Consider the following 21036-nt stretch of genomic DNA (forward strand, 5'->3'; position numbering starts at 1 on the left):
CGGGGCGGGGGCTGGGGCTGGCTCCCCGGCGGAGCGGGCGGGGGGCTCGGCCGAATGGCGGCGGGGTCCGGCGGCCCGCAGGGGTTACCCCGCGTCCTCTCGGGCCGTAGGTGGAGGGCCGGGGAGGGCGACGTGGCTTGGCGAAACATCTTTTTCTTGTTTCCTGGGGAAAGGACATGCTGTTGAGGTGGCAGAGTTACCCGGTGTTTGAAGGTGCCTGGAGCGGGACGGTGCGACGTTAGCTGAGTCCTCTGCTGCATACGCATTAATAAAATTTTCTGTGATCCTCTTGTTTTGACAGTGCATGTAGACTCCACGTATTTTTTTCTCTTTTTTTTTTTTTTTCCTGGTGCGTGTCCGTATGTCGTACTGACCGTGCAGTATTCAGGTCCTGCCTCCGAAGAGAACAATTTAGTCTCTGGTGAGCTTTTTTACTCATCTGTGAGCATGTACCAACAAACAGAGTGTGAAATATTGTAAGCACACAGTTTTGCTGTACTGTATGGAATATTTTCCATAAACCCACCAAATCATCTTAGAATAACCCAGAAGCTACAGAAATGTTTCGGTAGGAAAGGGTGGCATGGGGAACAGTTGCAGTGGGGTATTTCTATCAGATACTCCCTAGCATAAAAATCCGTGTTGGGATCGAATGCGGACACGGCAAAGGAAAGGAAAGCAATCCCGGGGGCTTAGTCTGGTAATCCTCTGAAAGTAAATTGGCCCTGCTCTAATCAACAGAGTGGTTGGAGAAAAAGTGAAATCATTTCGCTTCGAAGATAATAAATGCCGAATGCTGGAAGGTGTCCTTGCGTGTCTCAGTATACAGCGATTTTCTGTTCGACACGTCTCTTATGCTACTCATTCAGCCTTTTTTTGCCATGAAAACAAAAAACCCAAGCCTGCTTTAATTAATGAAGTTTAGTTTCACCTAGCTTGCCCTGTTGTGATAGTCCAGTTCGAAATGTTACCTTCTCTGCCTTTTAGAAAAACTGCAGTAACCCGTCTGAACGCGTAACTTACACTGTTCCCTGTCTAGGTTTGGATGGCCACAGCCTGAACTGGGGAGTCCAAGGAACACACTCAAACACCATCTTTCTCCCAGGAGTGTCACTTTGTTTTGAACCAGTCTTCTTTTAGAAATACTACTGCATTCTGTTCTAATTTTCCAGAGCTCCCTAATCTTCTTCCAGGCTCTTAATGATGTAGTCGATAATAGGATTGTTGGTATTAATTTGGAACAATAATGCCAGCTGCTTGCTTGGTGGCTATTGGCAGAGGGGTGACCTTGCAGGTCAGCTAAGCAGAACTGGAAGTGCTTTGATCTGATCTATACAGAGCTAGATCTGTCCACCCGCACAAGAGGAGCGAGGGGATTCTCTCTCCATGGGATGCTGATTCTTCTCCAAAGAGCACGGAGGGCAGCATGGCAGTGGCTTTTGATGCAATCCTCGCTCGGATCAAGGATGTTTGTAAAAGAAATGGTTTGCTCATTCTCTCGGTGTTGTCGGTCACCATTGGTTGTCTTCTGGGATTCTTCCTGAGGACGAGACGGCTCTCCCAGCAGGTATGTGTGGCACGGCGGTGTAGCACTACACAGAAAATACCATACTTACGTAACAAAAGACATAGCAGCTCGTGGAACTGCAAGATGGACTTTTGAGGATAAAAAGCATGTATGTGTGTTTGTTCAACTTGTTTAATTTCATTTGCTTGTTAATCTACACTATTCTTTGGGGCTTTTCACACATTCTCAATATGTTTGCAAACAGTTCTGGTCTTTAAGACATCTAGTAAGTCTAGCACAAGCGTGTTATAATGTTGCCAGTATGGATAATAATAGTGGGTGTCTGGGCTAGATGGAATGTAGCATCTAATACAGAGCTGTGAAAAACTGGTAGTGCAATATATTAATTGGATTTTGTATTACTCTGGGACATGTACGTCTAAAGAAAACACTGGGAATATTTTTCGTCATCAGATGTGCAGAGGTACAGATGTCTGTATTACACCAATGGTATTTTGTATTAATAAATTTGAGATTTCCCATCATTAACAGACCATGTTATTTAAGCCACTTGGGAATTTCTCCTCCAGCATACTTCAGCTGAGCTCCTTGCAGGCACTCATTTCTTTCTGCTGTATTAGACAGAATAGAGAGGGCAACGTGCATTGCTGAATGCATTGTTTGAGCACAAAACATAAATCTCAATTAAAAAATATGGCACTTAGTAAATGTGACTAAACTAAACCAATTCTTTGTTCCGCTACTGCTAACTGCAGTCTGAACATTTTTTATGGCCAAGCAGTAGCCTCATACACATCTAGCAAAACACACAAAATGTAGAATGAAGAGATTATTCAGGGCAACCTATTAACAGTAGTCCCCAAGAGACAGTGTATTTAATTTTTGCCTTCCTTTGTAAAGGAACGAACGATGTAGGGTGTTTGTGTTGAATTACAACACAATATGTAACCTAATTAATTTTCAACTGATCTTTTAAGTGCGACTGTCTTTGCCACCTTATATACCAAAGCTGCAGATTTTACTGATCCACAGCTGTAGCAGGACTCGTGAAGACAGATAGTCTTTGTCTCAAAACAATAAGCATCTCTCCGTGTATTTCTAGGAAATTAGTTATTTCCAGTTTCCTGGTGAGTTACTGATGAGGATGCTGAAAATGTTGATTCTCCCACTGGTTGTCTCAAGGTAAGTGAGGACAATGATTGTTCCAATAACTTTTGAAGTTTCCTAAATGAGACACGTCATCACCACTATTTGGCATTTAGCTGAATTAATGTCCAAGTGCCAGGAACATTATTCACTGCTGTACATTCATATTTATAGTGGAGCTATGAACATATTTTTTAATCAATTGGAACATTTATGCAATATCTCATATAGGTATCATTTTCTTAAAAACTCATGGGGGTTTTTTAATTTATGTTTTCTTTTTTCCTTGCAATGGGACAACTTTTTCCTTCAAGCTAACTAGAAGTTAAATATATGGAATAAATAACACACCTTATCAAAAAGCTTACCTTAAATCTAAATGACTGAAATAATACACCGTACAGATAAGACGAGAAGAACAGTAAATTTATAGTCTTCTGTGGTATTTTGAGAGATATGCTGTAGTATGATGAATATTGAAAAACAAAATGTGTCTCCAGTGAGCTAATAATATATGCTGGGCTTCAGCTGGAAGTGAAAGTGATTTCTTAGTACATTAAAGGCAGAACCTTTAGTGGTGCCACTTTACTGGTGACAGGATTAATGATCTAGATCCTGGTCCTGAGGGATGGTGCATGGTAGCTGCCTTTGGAGGGGGCGAGCATCATTTAGAATAGCTTTTTCTCTCCTCTAAATTTGTCTTGTTTTCCAACTGACTGCAGTCACAAATACCAGCTGAATGGCTGAAAGCTCTTAGCCCAACTCTGAGAGAAGAGGTAAAGAGAGATGGAGAGTAACAGAGTAACAAAGCTAACTTTACCTAACCACAGCTGTCACAAAGATCCTACACTCTTTGGTGCCTTTCCTTGAAGCCTCAGCATCTAGAACTGAATACATATGCCAAAAACTCTTCTTCCATTTTAAGAAAAAGATAAGTTTCTAGGCGTCAGACCGCTGAGAGTTGCTGAAAATAAACACAACCCAGCACCACTTTTATTATTAAATCAGCTACCTTTACATCTGCCTTCTCATGGTTTTTCACAGAATGAAGTGGATTCGTGGTGCTTGCATACCTAGAACTGGCCATAGCATGACCATAGAATCATACCTGGTTCTGTCCCGTGCAGCTAGAGAACTTCAAGACAAAATGCATTAGAGTTTTTGTGAAAGGTGAGAGTTTTCCAAGGACAACAGGAGTCTCACATGAGGAAGTGACGAAGTAAGGACAGAAGAAGGTTGGAGCAGAGTCACATGCCTTTCCCTAAAATGGATAGTACTTTAAATCCCCTTGTTTTTTAGAGATGCCAGGAGGAGAAGCAGCACAGTGGGGAAGAGCTGCTCTGACACAGCTTGTGATAGCTCTAGGTTACCTACAGATGTGTCAGGAGTGAATCTCTGAACCGCACTGTTAGAACCGACTCAGTCCTCTGAGGAAGAAAGAGAAGAGACTTCACAGATCTTCAAAGGGATTAGCTCTCATTGCAAGACAGCATGAGTCTCTATCCCTGTAAAACAATCCAACCATCACTTGCTATTTCATACTGAAATTTCAGGTTTTTGCAAACAAAAAATGCTCCAGATATAATTACATTCTTGTACAGTCCTTTTTTTTTCACAAGCACAGTATTTCCCACACATATTTCATAAAATGAGTAAACCAGTGCTCTGTGTTTTTACCAATCTGCATACACATTTAAACTAAATTTCTTTGTGGATTTGGAATATTCTCAGCCTGTCCTGTGGGAACAATGACATTTAAATTATCTTCTAAATTACTCTGTATTCTTGTTTACAAAAGCCAGGGGTACAGCACCAAGTTCTAATTTTACTCTCTTAGTCAAAGTTAATGCAAGTTTTTTCTTAAATTAGCTAGTTAAAAAAAAAAGTACTTTAAAAGGAAAGGTGAGAAAGGAGGATTAAAAGAGGTACTCAGTGAAAATACACCGCCTCCAAGTCCAGAGTTTGTTTTGAAGGGTTGTGGCAGGAGTAAAAGGTGGCAGGTGTGTGGCTCAGAAGACTGAAAACAGACTAGAAAATCTTGCACTTATAGGTCACTAGCACAAATCCAACCGTAAACAAGTGGGTGAAAATTGGTACTATCCCTCTTTTGACCTGATGGTTAGAGAATTAAAACAGGACTTTGCAAACTGTATCCATTAGGAAGGAGAAACTGATGATCTAGTCAGGTATCTCTGATTGAGCTGTGTTTATTTGGAAAGTTCCTGCATGCGAAAGAAATCAGTCGAACAACAGGAGACTGTTTGTTCAACGTGCAGTCGCTTGTCTCGCCCAGCTCTGTCCCAGCCCTCAGAAGCGCTGTGTCCCAGAGCTCCTGTACCAGCTTCTTCTATCTCCTACTACCTGTATCTTGAAAAAGCAACCACCAGTAAAACTAGCCTTCCAGTCTGAGCCCTTCATGAGCTTTTGTTTTTGTTGTGACATGGACCTTCATTAAGGATAGCGGCTGATATTGTTTCAGTTGTCTGGTTACATAAACAAGCTTCATAGCATCATACAATGAGCCTAAAAGAAGTATGTATTGATTGCCCCTGTCCTCTGCCTGAGGTTTAGCCCTGTATCCAGGAAGTGTCTTGTGTATAGAGTTTGCTCTGCTCAGTGCTGAGGACAGGTACCCACGTAACAAAGGATGCTGCTTCTATTAGCATAAAGAAAGAAATTAGTGTAAGAAAGAAATGACAACAAATAGTCTGACAATTTGTATCAGCCACTCAGTAGGGGAGTGTTACAAGATCACATTTTAGACCCTGCAGTTACCAGATGTACAGTATTTATTATATATGTAAACATAGGATGCTACTTTAAAAACCGTATTAATTATTAATTTAAAAAAAATATTAAGAGAGCTCAGAGAGAATAGGAGCCAAATCTGAATTCATAGTTACACGCTTACACTCTGCCAGGGCTCTTACTGCAGTTAGACAAGGGGATCTCCTCAACAAGCTTGAAAGATCAGCTACAGGAGATCTGAAGTTCCCTGTTCTTTTGGGGACAGAGGCCTTGATCCTCATCTGACAACCGCAATGCAAGTAATATATTTTCTCCCGTGTGTGCAAAAGGTTTCGGCCAATACCCTGGGTTTTCAAACAGGCGCACGCGTATGTGGCGGTGCAGAGGTGAATCTCAGTGCGTCCTGCCCTGAGTCCTCTGATGCTTGGGCAGCTGTGGGTCCAGGTCTTCAGACAGACATCTGCTGGTCAGCTGGCCCAAGGTGCTCAAGCGTGTTAAAGCCGCTTTCCCTCGGTGGAATGCCTCTCCCGGCGTGCGTGGAGGCTCGGTCTGTGCTGCGGGCCCCGGCCGGGAGGTGGCCCTGTCCGGAAGGCTGAGGAGCCCGGAGCTGCGGCGGGGGCTCGGTCCCACCGGCGCGGGGGGGACCTGCCCGCCGGGAGCCCGCTCCTCCCGCCCGTTTTCCCATCTGCTGCCTACCCAGAAAATAACGAGATCCCTACTTTCTTCCACGATGGTTAGTTATAAAGTTACACACACACACACGTGTCCTTCACCTGCAGGGGCTGCTTTCAGTACAAGTCAGCTGGCAGAGGTACCTGCGCATCACTTCAGTTTCTTAACTTCTGAAATGCTTGAACTAATCACATCTGACACAGCGTCCTTGTGCTCTGCGTGAAGCGAAAAACTGGGAGAGAAATGAGCACCCAACTTTCCCTTCAATATATTTTTACATTTTCTAAAGATAATTTGTATTATCTTTAACGCCTTTTGTAATTATCTTTAACCCCCTGACCAAATCCCATCTGCGCCAGCCATGCCGGTGCGGGCGCTGGCTGGAGCGCAGGCCAGCGGTGCTGGCAGGTACTGTGCCAGAACTTCAGGCCTGGCCACCTCCCTTTGGTCCCTGTGCCCATTCCCTGCCCCATCGTCTTCATCTCCAGTTTTGTACTAATCGACTTCCAGTGGGCCAGAAAGTTGATTTTTAATGAGCATAACTGCATTGACTGAAGTTTTTGGGGGAGGCTGTTACTGAAACCTGCTCTGTTGCAATTTCGTATCTTGTTGTGACTGAGGTTTTGAAGAAGCTGCAAATTCTGACTGAAAAATTTACCGCTGCCGAGGTGTTTATAATGCTTCTTTTTGACATGGATTCCTTCCAGCAGGCAGAGAGCTTACATGGCAGCATTACCCCGGAGAGCAAGCTCTGGGCAGGCAGAACCATCACCTGCTCCGGAGCTCCTGCACCTTCGCACACGGAGTGCGACCTTTGTGTGCTGCAGAGCTGGGAGGAGAGACAGGGCTTGCAGCCCCTGGTTCTTATTTTGAGATAATTCGAGAAGCGCACAGATTATTTATTTCGTGTATTCAGCCATGTAGTTTCACAGACCTTACAGGACCCTAACTCTCTCTTTCGGAGCTTTCCATCCCCCCTGTGTGCTTAGAGAGAAAAATGGATTAAAATGTTACTAGTAAGGGCTCTCGCACACACAGAGTTTGACTGCGTAAGCCTTGCTTCTCCAGAAAAGCAGGCTAAAGCCAGTTACACAGGCTTACACCAGCTGAACCTATTGAGTTCTCTTTGTCTTATATGTCTACCTGATAGAATATTACATCCTTTATTTCAACACCCTCCTTGTTTATATGATTAAGCTTTGATCTGGTAATAGATATAGGGCCCAGTTTTCTAAGACTGTGATGAGCAGTGAGCACTGAGACTATGTGTGGGAAAGAATTGTCAGGGCAGAGTTGAACTGTTCAGCTGCCTAACAGGCTTGTAACCCCAGTGAATATCCCTTTTAGAAGAAGCAGTTTGTTTTGTTTAAGCTTGGGATAAATATTACATTTGGCATTTATTTACCACTGACCATTTTCTAGGTATTTAAGAAATAATGAGTAGCAGGGATTTCATCCTTTTCCATGTGGAGAATCTGTTAAATAAAGATTGTTCCCTTAGCAGTCAAATCTAAATAACTGATTTGACCTGTATTTTTAAAAAATATAAGGCTCATTCCTCTGAGTATGTTGTGCCTGATACAAACAATTATATGGTAGTAAAATTCTGTATTTATTTGAAGGCTCATTTGGGGGTAGTAATAAGTATTTGTTACTGTTGAGGCTTTGTTGCTGAATTAAACACGATATGCTAAATATAGAACTGTCTTTCTTTAAGGGGATTCCTGTCCATAATGCCATCAATTCGGGTAATCCCTTATCCTTCTGCTCAGATTCCTGAGTGGGTCATTCTTACTCATGCTGTTAAAGCCTAGTATTTAATTAGAAACTACTCAATTATAGTACCTTTTTCCCCATATCATTTTTTTCCCACAGTTCTCTGGTTTGGGGAACGCACTGGCATTTTAACATCCCAAGAATGAAAAATATTGCTCATTCTGTTTTAATGGAATTCTGATATCATTCAGCTGTACTGGGCCATACCAAATTTTGCCTCTCAGGACCAATTAGTTACATTTGAAGAGTTGACAATTGTATAAACTGTGCAAAAGGATGTGGAGACGCTCTGGGTGCAAGCAGATGTAAATTTGCTTAGCCCATGAGCCAAACTGGGCAGGCCGGTGCCGGATCCATGCCGGAAGCCGTATAGCCGCATTAGCGTGGCTTTGCGCCCAAGCTGGTATGCGAAGGACACGTGTGGCTATATGGCTTCCGGACCAGCCTTGGCAGCTCAGAGCGAAGGCAGAGTGAGTTCACGGCTGTCTGCAGCTGCTTGTGCAGACATACCCTCAATAACGTCACAGCAACAGTATATTCTTTGGGAGTTTAGGGTTTGGTAAAAACATGCTGTGAGACAGACCATTAGCTTGGGTAAATTGTGTCATGCACTGTTTTGCTTGCCATCAGCTGTAGATGAAACTGGTAACAGACCACAGACTGGAGATTATTTGTCTGGTATACTGCTTAAGCTTACAATTTGTTAGAGATGAAAAATTTGACCCAAATGCTCAGAGGCCAGTACTGAAATTTGCAATCTAGATCTTCTAGCGTGACTATAAATCGGTGCCTGATATGGTCAATACAATGTCTATACAGAAGGAAAATGTAGATCTCGATAAGGCTATGAAATCTATCTTTTTTTTCTTATTTATCACTAAATTTAAACCAAGAGGCCCACTAAAATTAATTCACTCAATAATACTGGTTTATGTGAATGAAACTATGTGCAGTACTATCTCTTCTAGTCCATTCCTGGTACTGAGAGATACTTTCTATGTTGTCTTGACAAATTCGTGTAATTTAACTGAAGACTGAATGGGAAAGGATCGATAACATGAGCTTCTGGTCAGTGTTGGCTTGGTCTTTTCTGCTATGTAAGAGTTAAACTATTCCCTCTGGTGATTCTTTCCTAAATACCAGTCGCTCTGTACTTACGCTTGTGCAGCTGCCAAACTGGGCCATAATCAAGTGCAATCAAATTTATGTACTGTAGTATCTAGTGAGGTGTTGAGGAGCAGCTGCAAAAAGCTGCCTACAGCTCTCTGAGGAGCCTGCTCAGAACAATGTTTTATAATGTACCAAAGCAGTATGTATTTTCCATAGAATTAAATTGCTCTTGGAAACACAGGTCTTTTGCTTCACATTATTAGACTCTGGATTTTTCCCTCAATTTCACCTGTGTTACCTTGCTGATAGAAATATATTGGCACTCGGAAACAGCTCTTCCCCAGCCAAGGAGGATAAACCTTCTGCTGGGTTAGTATTGGGAAATCTGTGGGGTACCTGAATGATAACATGAAGTGTGTATAATGCCCCATTTCTGAACTACCTGTCATGTGTATCACCATGATGTAAATAATAATGAAAATACATTTCACCCCAGTGAGAGCAAGCTGTTAGCCCTTGCCTAGCATATGTGATCTGAAGTCTTTATTGTGGAGAAAGTCAGTCTAGAGATGTGAGTTTTAAGGGTATGACTAGAGGGCATAAATATATTTACTTTCAGAGTGAAAAGCAAAATGGCACTTGCATGAAACTGAAAGGGAAGGATTACCCAAGGGTAAGAAGAACTGATCAAAGAGCCATCTCACTTGACACCATTATACTACTTTAAATTATCCATATTGCAGAACTGATGTCAGATTACCCCAAAAGTTCCCCAAAGGATGCTTTGAGATTGCCTGAGCTTGTAGAGGAAAATTCCATTTGACCTTCTTAGGAAACCTTATTAAGAATCCCTCCTCCATCCCTCAGACATCTTCAGAGGTTTCGCTACATTATAATCGGTAACATTACTGATGTTCTTAGCTGTGTTTAGGAATACAGAGTCTAATGGTCAAATCCCATGCTGTCTTCTAGTGTTTTCTTTTGCTTGTGCAACTTAGAGGTCCAAACTCTTTCAGTGAAAAATGATATTGCAGAGGTATGCATGTTGTAATGACAAGATTGGACCAAATCAGTACAAATTATTTAGGCGGTGCCCGTAGGGATCTAGTGATGTGCAATAGACATCTATGGTCACAAAGTGGATGGGTGTGGAAAGCACTAAAGTGATTACAGATGGGGTGTGAGAAGTTTGTGACCTGGCAGAATTTTTTTGTAGTCCTCCAAGAGCTCTAAAATACTTAGTGTCTCACAAAAAAATGGCAATGACATGTGGATCTTGAGGGACTGGCTACATTCCCTCTGTTTCCTTTGGATAGAAACATCTATGAACTATAAACAGTTGAATAAATCAGACATTTCTTTACAATCCAAATTTGTGTTTCAAATCCTTTTGCCCTTTTTTAAATCTAAAAGCACTTGAAAGAAGTGACAGAACAGATAATCAAGTATTATGAAGTTTCTTGTCTCTTTTCCACAAATGTGAAGCTGCACATCCACATTTAATAGATAATTTGTTTTCATTTGCCTCCTGACCTTTGAATTTAGGAAATACCTTTTTTTTCAATCAGAACAGCTAAGGTCCACAAACCAGCCTAAGTTCTGTGTGAGCTATGCCACAATGTCTCAGATCTCCTTTATGAGTCAGTGATCAAAGGTTGCTGTTTGTCCCTTCCAGCACTCATAGATATGTCACCGTAACCTCACATGTGGGGCTATCTGGGAGAAGCAGTGACGAAATAGTTGGACATTGATCTTCACTCTGTGCTGTACAAAGTACTATCTTGTTTACATTAGCTCATAAAAACAGATTTCCTACTGCACACTGAGAAAATACAATGCATGATGTGAATTCCTGGCAGGAATCCTTAACAGTTACAAGTGTTAGATATTAAGGAAAATGAGACCTCAGCATTTTGGGTTAAAAATAAAACTCATATGATTTTATACAGCATTATTTTAAAAGCAGAATCTCAAAAAGTTGCATGTTATGATGTCATAGAAACGTCAGTTCGGTTTCTTTTGTAGGTTTAAGTTTCTTTTCCAGCAGCCTATCTTTAAAATTAAACACAATCACTGCAAACAGTGTATTGCAGACAGCGAGATCTTCTAACATATTGTTCATTGTCTGAAGATCAAGAGCCAGATCTTCCATCATGCCTGACACCTTTGAGCTTCCACTGTGTTTAGTAAAATAGCTGTATACCAAGGCTCTCTGAAAAGTTAATTCACATTTCAAGTGCTATTTACGGCTGATAATCTAACCGTACAGAAACTGCTGCTACAGTCCTATTTGTAAAACAGCTTCCACTTTTTCTATTTGTTTTTTTGAGCATAGACACTTTTTTTCATTTATATCAAGATATCTAAACTTTACAAATGCCATTTCCTATTACTTGATTTTCAAAGGAGATGAACCTTAGTAGTCCTCTGGACCTTCAGGAGGATTCTAGACTTCTTGTCTCCTTTGAAATTCACGCTGTAATACTATGAAACTTTTAATAATACATGACACTGGGGATCATTCCACTGACTACAAGTGATCATGGTATTTCCTTAGTTGTGTTCAGATCAGCAGAAGCCTGTTGGTAAATCAGTAGTCTGCAAAACTATTGGAGCCTGAGTAAAATTCACAGAGACCCTATGTGTCATTTTGTTGCCTGCCTGGACTGTACACAAACATTCACAGAGTTCATCTGTACAAATGGGCTGCACTTCTACAAGTGCACAACCCATACCTGATCCAGCTTAGTTCAGGGTGTGAACATGGATTATTGCAGGATTTTATCTTCCTCTGTACTTCAACAAATGGTGTCATGCCATAGGAGAGGTCCTGTCATCACTCAAAAGTGGGTGGATGGGACTGGAGGTGTAGGGTGGCACCAGCTTCCAACCAAGATGCACTTGATTGTCTGTAATACGTATGGAGGTATAAAGTGACAGATGTGCTAACCTGCTGTTAGCACATGTATGGGCAGGAGGCATTTTTTCCTGTGCAATGTGCTAGGACATCTGGAGATGTCCTCAGTCTTCCACAGCAAGTGCTCTAGCTACACTGCCCAAGTTGCAGAAGGCAAAGGGGGGGACTGGGAGAAGGAAAAACCACCCACTGTAGGAGAAGACCAGGTTAAAGACTGCCTAAGGAACGTGAAGGTCCACAAGTCCATGGGGCCTGATGAGATGCATCCGTGGGTCCTGAGGGAACTGGCGGACAAAGTTGCCAAACCACTCTCCATCATATTTGAGAGGTCGTGGCGGTCTGGGGAGGTCCCCACCGACTGGAGAAGGGGTAATATCATCCCCATTTTTAAAAAGAGAAAAAACGAAGACCCGGGGAACTACAGGCCAGTCAGCCTCACCTCTGTGCCTGGCAAGATGATGGAGCAGATCCTCCTCGAAACCATGCTAAGGCACATGGATAACAAGGAGGTGACTGGGGACAGTCAGCACGGCTTCACCAAGGGCAAATCGTGCCTGACCATCTTGGTATCCTTCTACGATGGGGTTACAGCATTGGTGGACAAAGGACAGGCAACTGACATCATCTACCTGGACTTGTGCAAGGCATTCGACACTGTCCTGCATGATGTCCTTGTCTCTAAATTGGAAAGACATGGATTTGACAGATGGACCACTCGTTGGATAAGGAACTGGCTCGATGGACGCACACAAAGAGTTACAGTCAATAGCTCGATGTCCAGGTGGAGACCAGTGATGAGTGGTGTGCCTCAGGGGTCGGTACTGGGCCCGGTGCTGTTCAATATATTTGTCGGTGACATGGACAGTGGGACTGAGTTCACCCTCAGCAAGTTTGCCGACGACACCAAGCTGCGTGGTGTGGTTGACACACTGGAGGGAAGGGATGCCATCCAGAGGGACCTTGACAGGCTGGAGAGGTGGGCCTGCGTGAACTGCATGAAGTTCAACAAGGCCAAGTGCAAGGTCCTGCACGTAGGTCAGGGTAATCCCAAACACAAGTACAGGCTGGGTGGAGAGTGGCTCATAAGCAGCCCTGAGGAGAAGGACTTGAGGGTACTGGTGGATGAGAAGCTCAACATGAGCCAGCAATGTGCGCTTGCAGCCCAGAAAGCCAACTGTATCTTAGGCTGCATCAAAAGCAGCGTGGCCAGCAGGTCGAGGGAGGTGATTCTGCCCCTTTACTCTGCTCTCGTGAGACCCCACCTGGAGTACTGTATCCAGCTCTGGAGCCCCCAACATAAGGAGGACATGGATGTGTTGGAGTGGGTCCAGAGGAGGCCCAAGAAGATGATCCGAGGGCTGGAGTACCTCTCCTATGAGGACAAGCTGAGGGAGTTGGGGCTATTCAGCCTGGAGAACAGAAGGCTCTGGGGTGACCTTATAGCAGCCTGCCAGTACCTGAAGGGGCCTACAGGAAGGGTGAAGAGGGGCTTTTCACAAGGGTGTGTAGTGATAGGACAAGGGGGAACGGCTCTAAACTAAAAGATGGCAGATTTAGATTAGATGTCAGGAAGAAATTCTTCACCATGAGGGTGGTGAAACACTGGCCCAGGTTGCCCAGAGAAGCTGTGGATGCCCCCTCCCTGAAACTGTTCAGGGCCAGGTTGGATGGAGCTCTGAGCACCCTGGTCTGGTGGAAGATGTCCCTGCTCCTGGAAGGGGGCTGGAACTAGATGATCTTTAAGGTCCCTTCCAACCCAAACCATTCTATGATTCTGTGATTCTATGAGATGTAAAAACTAAACTATAACATATGACTGTAAGAAAGGGTAGACCATGTAGGGTCAAGCAGAGACAGGGACAGGCTATGGTCCTCCCACCAGTACCACTGTCACTCCAGCACATGATGAGGACAGCAGGCTTCTCTATCACAGCTGTCCTGGAAAGAAAAAGTCATTCAGATCCCTCTTTCTCACTGCTGAAATAACTTTAACTCCACTAGAGACTAAGAGCAAAATCAAGCATCAAACTAGAGAAAGAGCCAGAGAAAGTTTCTTATGTCTTGCCCTCATTACTGTAAAGAGTCTTATTTTCTTTGTTGCAAACTGTTTCTCCGTAAATGGTACCTCCATGGAAGTGAAGCGGCCTGTCATGAAAGTACAGATAGCTGGGCACAGGTGGGGAAAATGGTGGTCCACTGCCATACAGAGATCACTTCAGGCACATCTTTCTTCATGGCAGATTGTTTCTCTTTATCTAAAGTGCCTTAATTTCTCTGTTTCCTTGTCTATAAAATGGAGATACTGCCTTCCTGTATGATAGAAGGTTATATTAATAAAGCATTTTAAGATGATTATATGGCTTGCGCTATGGAAATGGAGATTATTACCATGTTGAAACTTGAAGGCACTGACCTTGATAAAAAGGTAAGCGACAGCCTGCCTGCATGATCAAGCAGCATTAGTGAAGTCAGCACTTCACTTTCATGATGCTTGACTGTAATGTAATCATCTCTAATGTAGCTGTTAGAGGAGCTTCCCAGCCCACTGGGAGAACTTGCTTAGGAAGGTCTTTTCTACGATGTGCAATTATAAAATGAGAATGCGAGGGAGGGTTCTGGATGAATGAAAATGAACATGATTCTAGGAACAACTGTTGGTGGTTAATACTTGACCATTACTTCTTCACAGGATTAATGTCTTTCTAATCACACTAATCCCTTCTGATAACTTTATCCATAATCCATCTATTTCAAAGCAACATCCAGATGGCTTTTGGTGGAGAGGAAGACAAAATAAACCTGCAGAATGGGGTCTTAACAGCAGCTTCTTGTATTTTCCCTTTCTGGGGATGTAGGTTTTGATCTTGAGACAGGTCAAAAAATGTGCTTTTTATCAGAGGGCAACAGAAAAAAGTAAAGAATCTTAGAGAAGATAAAAAGCTCTGTTTTTATTTGTAAATAAAATACTTCATAAGTACTCTGATGCTTATCAGTGACAGCCAGAACTAGCCTAGAGGTGCTCATGAGGATTTAGCTACTTGTTTGCATGGGACTAACTAGATTTCCAAAATATTGAAAAATTTCCATTCCTCATTACATCAAAATTACTATAGTAATTTGGGGGGGTCTTATGCAGATTTCTCTCAAAGCAGACATGAAACTTACTACTTAATAGTTTCATTGATTTGTACTATTACAAATATTTAAAACAACCTAGTAACTGACTTTGCATTTTTAATTAGTCATATATAAGAATAATTCCTGGAGTTGTTGAGATCTTCTTCTTTCCTTCTGGTTTCCCCTTAAAAGCTTAATCTAGGTTTCATTAGATCTTCCACTGATCCTGGCTTCCCTCTTCACCTTTCTCCCTCAACAAGGACCCGATAAAGAATTAATTTATTGTTACCTTTCATAGATCACATGGAGACTGTCCAAAAAAGTAAAAAAACTTTTGTCAAGCCATCCTAGAGAAAATAATGTAGCTAGGATTTTTTTTAACTAACAATTAACAATGTAACAACTGAAGTCTTAGTGAAATAATTGTCTTAAATATCTGTCCCACTAAAACGCTGCAAGTAAATAAACTCTTTTGAATTATTGGCCGTATGCAGCTTTTGATCAAAATGCTGCTATTTTATTTACTGGTTTTCTGACATTTTTTCTCCAATAAAAAAGTGGCTAGATAATTCAGAGAAGAGATAAGACTGATGTGGCTGCATCAGAACAACTTATTTCCCAGAAGACAAAGCAGAATAGATTTAGAATTACCTAAGCCCCAATAAAAAAGCCAGATATCTTTTACTTTAGAGTAAAAATATGACCCTTAGAAAGATTATAATCCTGAAAATATTGTGGAGCATCAGGTTTGCATTGTGTAGAGATCTTCAGGTTATCAAAACACAACTTTGAAGAGGCTTGAAAGCCACAGACATACAAGGGCCATACGACAGATATTTGCATAGATATACAGCAGATACAACAATTTTGGAGGCTGTTCTTCAAATTGTGTGTAGTCTCCAAGAATGCACAGTTTCATCCAAGATTTGTTGGATAAACAAGATAGAACAAAAGAAATGAAGCAGACTGTCCTAGACAGCAGAAAGAAAAGCCACAGGAAGATCATTTTTTCATGTAATAGCAACAATGAATGCAGGAGATACAGAGGTCATGGGGCTACGTATTTTATTATGGTGTCTGTTATTTATATCCAGCACCAGATATTTTGAAGTGAGGTGGAAGAAAGCTCTTAAATCATAGTAATCAGAGATTTAACTTAAATTCTGCATTACAGGATTTAATATCTCATCCAAAACCCATTAACACATATTTTGGAAGCCTTAGGCTTGACACAATTTTTTTTTCTTTATAAACTAAGGAATGGTCCCTGAAAATTAAATGATGCTTTTGTGAATTTTTTTTTGCCAGGCTGATTAAATGAGTGAGATGTACTGTAATTATTCAGAAAAACTGCACATTGTTTTGCATTGCCTTAATCCTGTTTTGTCCATTTGGCAATCATTAAAACATGTTATGGAAGACATGCATGAAACATACGTGTGGAAGCCACTTAGCTACATAGTAAGTCAAGTGATTGTAGTCTATGAATCAAATATCTGTCCTGTTATTTCAAGCCTAACCAGATTCTGAGGCTGGACAAGAATTAAAGGTGCACTGTTTTTCATTCCACTGTGTTTCATGAGAGACTTCTAGTGGATGGCATGGGAACCTCTTTGTTCAGTCTTAAAAGAAGCTTGGGAAACTGTTGGGGAAGTTTTATGTAGCCGGGAGTGTCTGATTAAAAATAGTTTTACAGGAAAAACCTGAACATCTTACAATGATCTTAAGTTAAACCACCTGGAAGCTTATTCCTCCTGACCTCCCTATTCCCTAGGAAATAAGAAAAGTACTTTTTCTTGTCATTCTTTGGCTACGTTATGTGAATGTTAGAGCTCTAGAGATCAATGGTGAGGAATTCATGTGATGTAACTATGTATTACTTCATACAATAACTGTGATAATCAATATGTCTCTTAGTCTGTATGTCTTCTGTTGTGTTCCCTCTGACATCAAACATATGAAGCCAAAAGAAAAACAGTTAATGAGTGGTTACTGTCTTGTACTAGTTACAGGCATTTCTTCCTGAAAATGATTCTGAGCAATTGCTTAAAATGACATGACCACTGTTACTCCAAAGCCTTTGGAGAATTGCTTCCACTGGTCCCTTCTTAAAACTGAGCATTGAAGGCCATGGAAAACACAGGGCTTTGTCTGAACCCAGACCTTAGTTCATGCTTCTGTCACACCACAGTTACCCCCATTGCACCTCTATAGTTAATTACTTTTGAGGACTTTCTCATCACAGCATGAACTGAGCATGACTTTATCTGGTGACAGGATAATCTCATTACAGATGATGATCTTGTTAATGAATATCCCCAAGACAGAGCAATCTCATTATTAGCCCCCTCAGGATTTGTCACCTAGGAGCCAATGTATGATTAGATTCTAGCTGCACAACATCTTCCCAGATCCTAACAGCCCAATATCTTGAGGCTGAGGTAGCATCCCCAAAGGCACATGAACCACTGGACACAGTTAGTTAGGATTTTTGCCCCTAAGTACTAAATACTTCTGGACATACTTCTCAGGTGAACAATCAAGACAGTTCAAGTGCTGTGTGCAGGGTTCGTCTCCCTGTTTTTCTGTAGAACAAACACAACACAGTAGCATCAAGGACAACAGAAAGTGTGGCTTTACCACATGGACAGTGACTTCAGGGCAGTACCAGGAAAAGAAGTGTACTGCCTGTCTCCTTCATAGTGCCCTCTCCAAGAATTTACTCTGCATTTGTGTCCTACCTACAAATTACAGAACTGCTGGTCAAGGGTCAGGCCTTAATACCACTGGTGTCTGTTTCCCTGCATAGTATACCTAAAATATACCTAAAATCTCCATCCCTTATTGGATGCAGGGGGGAATATTGTCACCAAGATGAGGAGAAGGCTGAGGTACTTAATGCCTTCTTTGCCTCAGTCTTTAGTAGTCAGACTGGTTATTCCCAGGGTAGTCAGCCCCCAGTGCTGGAAGATAGAGATGGAGAGCAGAATAAACCTCCAATAATCCAGGAGGAAGCAGTTAATGACCTGCTATGCCACCTGGACATCTTCAAGTATATGGGGCCAAATGGGATCCACCCAAGAGTGCTGAGGGAACTGGCGGAGGAGCTAGCCAAACCACTCTCTATCATCTATCAGCAGTCCTGGCTAACAGGGGAAGTCCCAGATGACTGGAGGATCGCCAGTGTAACATCCATCTACAAGAAGAGCTGGAAGGAGGATCCCGGGAACAACAGGCCTGTCAGCCTGACCTCAGTGCCGGGCAAGATTATGGAGTGGCTCATCCCGAGTGCACTCACTGGGCATGTGAAGGACAACCCAGGGATCAGGCCCAGCCAGGATGGATTCATGAAAGGCAGGTCCTGCTTGACCAACCTGATCTCCTTCTATGACCAGGTGACCCGCCCAGTGGATGAGGGAAAGGCTGTGGATGTTGTCTACCTGGACTTTAGCAAGGCCTTTGGCACTGTCCCCCACAGCATCCTCCTGGAGAAACTGGCTGCCCATGGTTTGGATGGGTATACTCTTCACTGCATAAAGAACTGGCTGAATGGCCGAGCACAGAGAATGGTAGTAAATGGAGTTAAATCCAGCTGGTGGCTGGTCATGAGTGCTGTTCCCCAGGGCTCAGTTTTGGGTCCGGTCTTGTTTAACATCTTTATCAATGATCTGGATGAAGGGATTGAGTGCACCCTCAGTAAGTTTGCAGATGACCCCAAGTTGAGTAGGAGTGTCGATCTGCTTGAGGGTAGGAAGGTCCTGCAGAGGGATCTGGACAGACTGGATCGATGGCATGAGGCCAATTGTATGAGTTTTCAACAAGGCCAAGTGCCGGGTCCTGCCCTCGGGTCACACCAACCCCATGCAACACTTCAGGCTTGGGGACGAGTGGCTGGAAAGCTGCCCAGCGGAAAAGGACCTTGGGGTGCTGGTCCAACAGCCAGCTGAACATGAGCCAACAGTGTGCCCAGGTGGCCAAGAAGGTCAACTGCTTCCTGGCTTGTATCAGGAACAGTGGCCAGCAGGAGCAGGGAGGTGATCGTGCCCTGTACTTGGCACTAGTGAGGCTGCACCTGGAGTACTGTGTTCAGTTTTGGGCCCCTCACTATGAGAAGGACATTGAGGTGCTGGAGCGTGTACAGAGAAGGGCAGCGAGGCTGGTGAGGGGTCTGGAGAACAAGTCTGATGAGGAATGGCTGAGGGAGCTGGGGCTGTTCAGTCTGGAGAAGAGGAGGCTGAGGGGGGACCTTATTGCTCTCTACAGCTACCTGACAGGAGGTTGTAGTGTGGCAGGTGTTGGTCTCTTCTCCCAGGTAACTAGCGACAGGACGAGAGGCAATGGTCTCAAGTTGCGTTAGGGGAGGTTTAGGTTGGATATTAGGAAAAACTTCTTTACTGAAAGAGTTGCGAAGCATTGGAATAGGCTGCCCAGAGAAGTGGTTGAGTCTCCATCCCTGGAGGGGTTCAAAAAATGTGTAGATGTGGCACTTCAAGACATGGTTTAGTTGGCATGGTGGTGTTGGGGTGATGGTTGGACTTGATGATCTTGGAGGTCTTTTCCAACCTATGATTCTATGATTCTAAAGAACACAAAATGATCACCATAAGAAATATTCAGCTAGTGAAAATCAACCTGATTTTCATTTTTCCTTTTTTTTCTGGGAAGGTTAGGGTGGGGCGTAGAACAGTGCTGAAGTCTAGTACAAAATAGGTATCTCCTTTGGGCATCAACAAGCTGTTGAACTGGCTTAATGGCCCGTGAAACCTCAGCGTTCGAGAAGAGTTCAGTCCTAAAAATCTAATAACAACATAGAGATTGTTTTACAGAAAATGAACACAGTAATTTGAGATAAATGTGGCATTTAACTAAACTGTTTTATCAAATAAGGTGTTTAGAATAATTACTCTTGCGTATGGACACATTCAAGGCAAATGCCAAGGAACTAAGTATCGTTTCTGCTACTGTTTTTTAGCATGTAGTGCTGTGTTTGTACACAGTGCTTTACAGACATGCAGAAAGGTGGAATTTTTGTCAAATACAATGATAAAAGAGAGGGAAGAACAATAGTTACAAGAGAGAGAGTTATCAAGATGCTTATTTTCTAAATGATCCATATTACGGTGCAACCAATGTTTCCCCTTGCTCCTACTGTGTTAACAAAACTCACAGATGAGAGATTGGCAATGCAGATAAGCAATACATTTTCTTAATTAATCTAGTGGATAGCAGGAACCTCAGCACTAAATCCCACCCATCTGATTTCATTAAATCTACTATAAAGGTTAAGCTGCACTTTAGCATTGGCTCTAGACAGCCTCACTCAGCAGAGTGAGGTCAAGGAAGTCTCATTCAAGGAGGTGCAGCTTAGTAAATGACTATTTATGAGGAAAGGCCTGATAATTGGTTCTGTTTTGATGAGAAAGCTGGACAGTGGGGCACAGCAAATAGTAGATGTGGTATTTTATTTTACCTACAGTTTTGTTGAGGTGTATGCTTTGAAGAGTTGACAGAGAATTATTCAAAGCTAAATCTCAGTTTAAAGCCCCAAGCTACACTGGTGTCACTGTAAACTCCAATCTCAGCCTCAGGTCACTTGGAAACAGCGTCAGGGTCTAAGTCAGAGCACCCTGGAGCAAGTTCAGGGACCAAACAGCACCCTGTCTAATTTGCCTATAAAAGAGGGTCAGTGGGAGTTCAAGCACTTGGTGGAGAGTTGTATAGCTTGGCAGAGGCAAGGTATACAGGCAAGAGGATGGACACTGGTCATCCTCTTGCAATGGTGGGCAGGGAGCTGCAGGGGAAAGACAAGGCTGAAGTGACCACAGCATTTTCTTTGCTACCCACTGTGCAGCCACACCTGCCCGTGAAGGGGTTTCCTCTGCACTCCATACAGGAGACACAGAGCCTGTCTCCACTTCAGCTGGGAAGCACTGAATCACAGCCTGCTCTCCAGCGTGTCCTCTGGTAAAGGAAAAATACATTATGCTTTGTATAGGTTTAAAAAAAAAGAAAAGCTATTCTT

At 42.8% G+C, this 21036-nt stretch overlaps 1 protein-coding gene across 2 annotated transcripts in view; it reads left to right on the plus strand.

Moving 5' to 3' along the window:
- Window positions 1-1374: 1374 nt before the first annotated feature.
- SLC1A7 (solute carrier family 1 member 7) overlaps window positions 1375-21036 on the plus strand; it is a 59850-nt gene continuing 40188 nt past the window's right edge. For both annotated transcript variants that reach the window (XM_009939747.2, XM_075424038.1), the window contains exons 1-2: window positions 1375-1567; window positions 2631-2710. In XM_009939747.2, coding sequence (XP_009938049.1) covers window positions 1427-1567; window positions 2631-2710 — 221 coding nt within the window. In that variant the 5' untranslated portion in view covers window positions 1375-1426. The remainder of the gene's footprint in view (window positions 1568-2630; window positions 2711-21036) is intronic.

This window comes from Opisthocomus hoazin, chromosome 6 (genome assembly GCF_030867145.1).
Source record: "Opisthocomus hoazin isolate bOpiHoa1 chromosome 6, bOpiHoa1.hap1, whole genome shotgun sequence".
Classification (NCBI taxonomy): Eukaryota; Metazoa; Chordata; class Aves; order Opisthocomiformes; family Opisthocomidae; genus Opisthocomus; species Opisthocomus hoazin.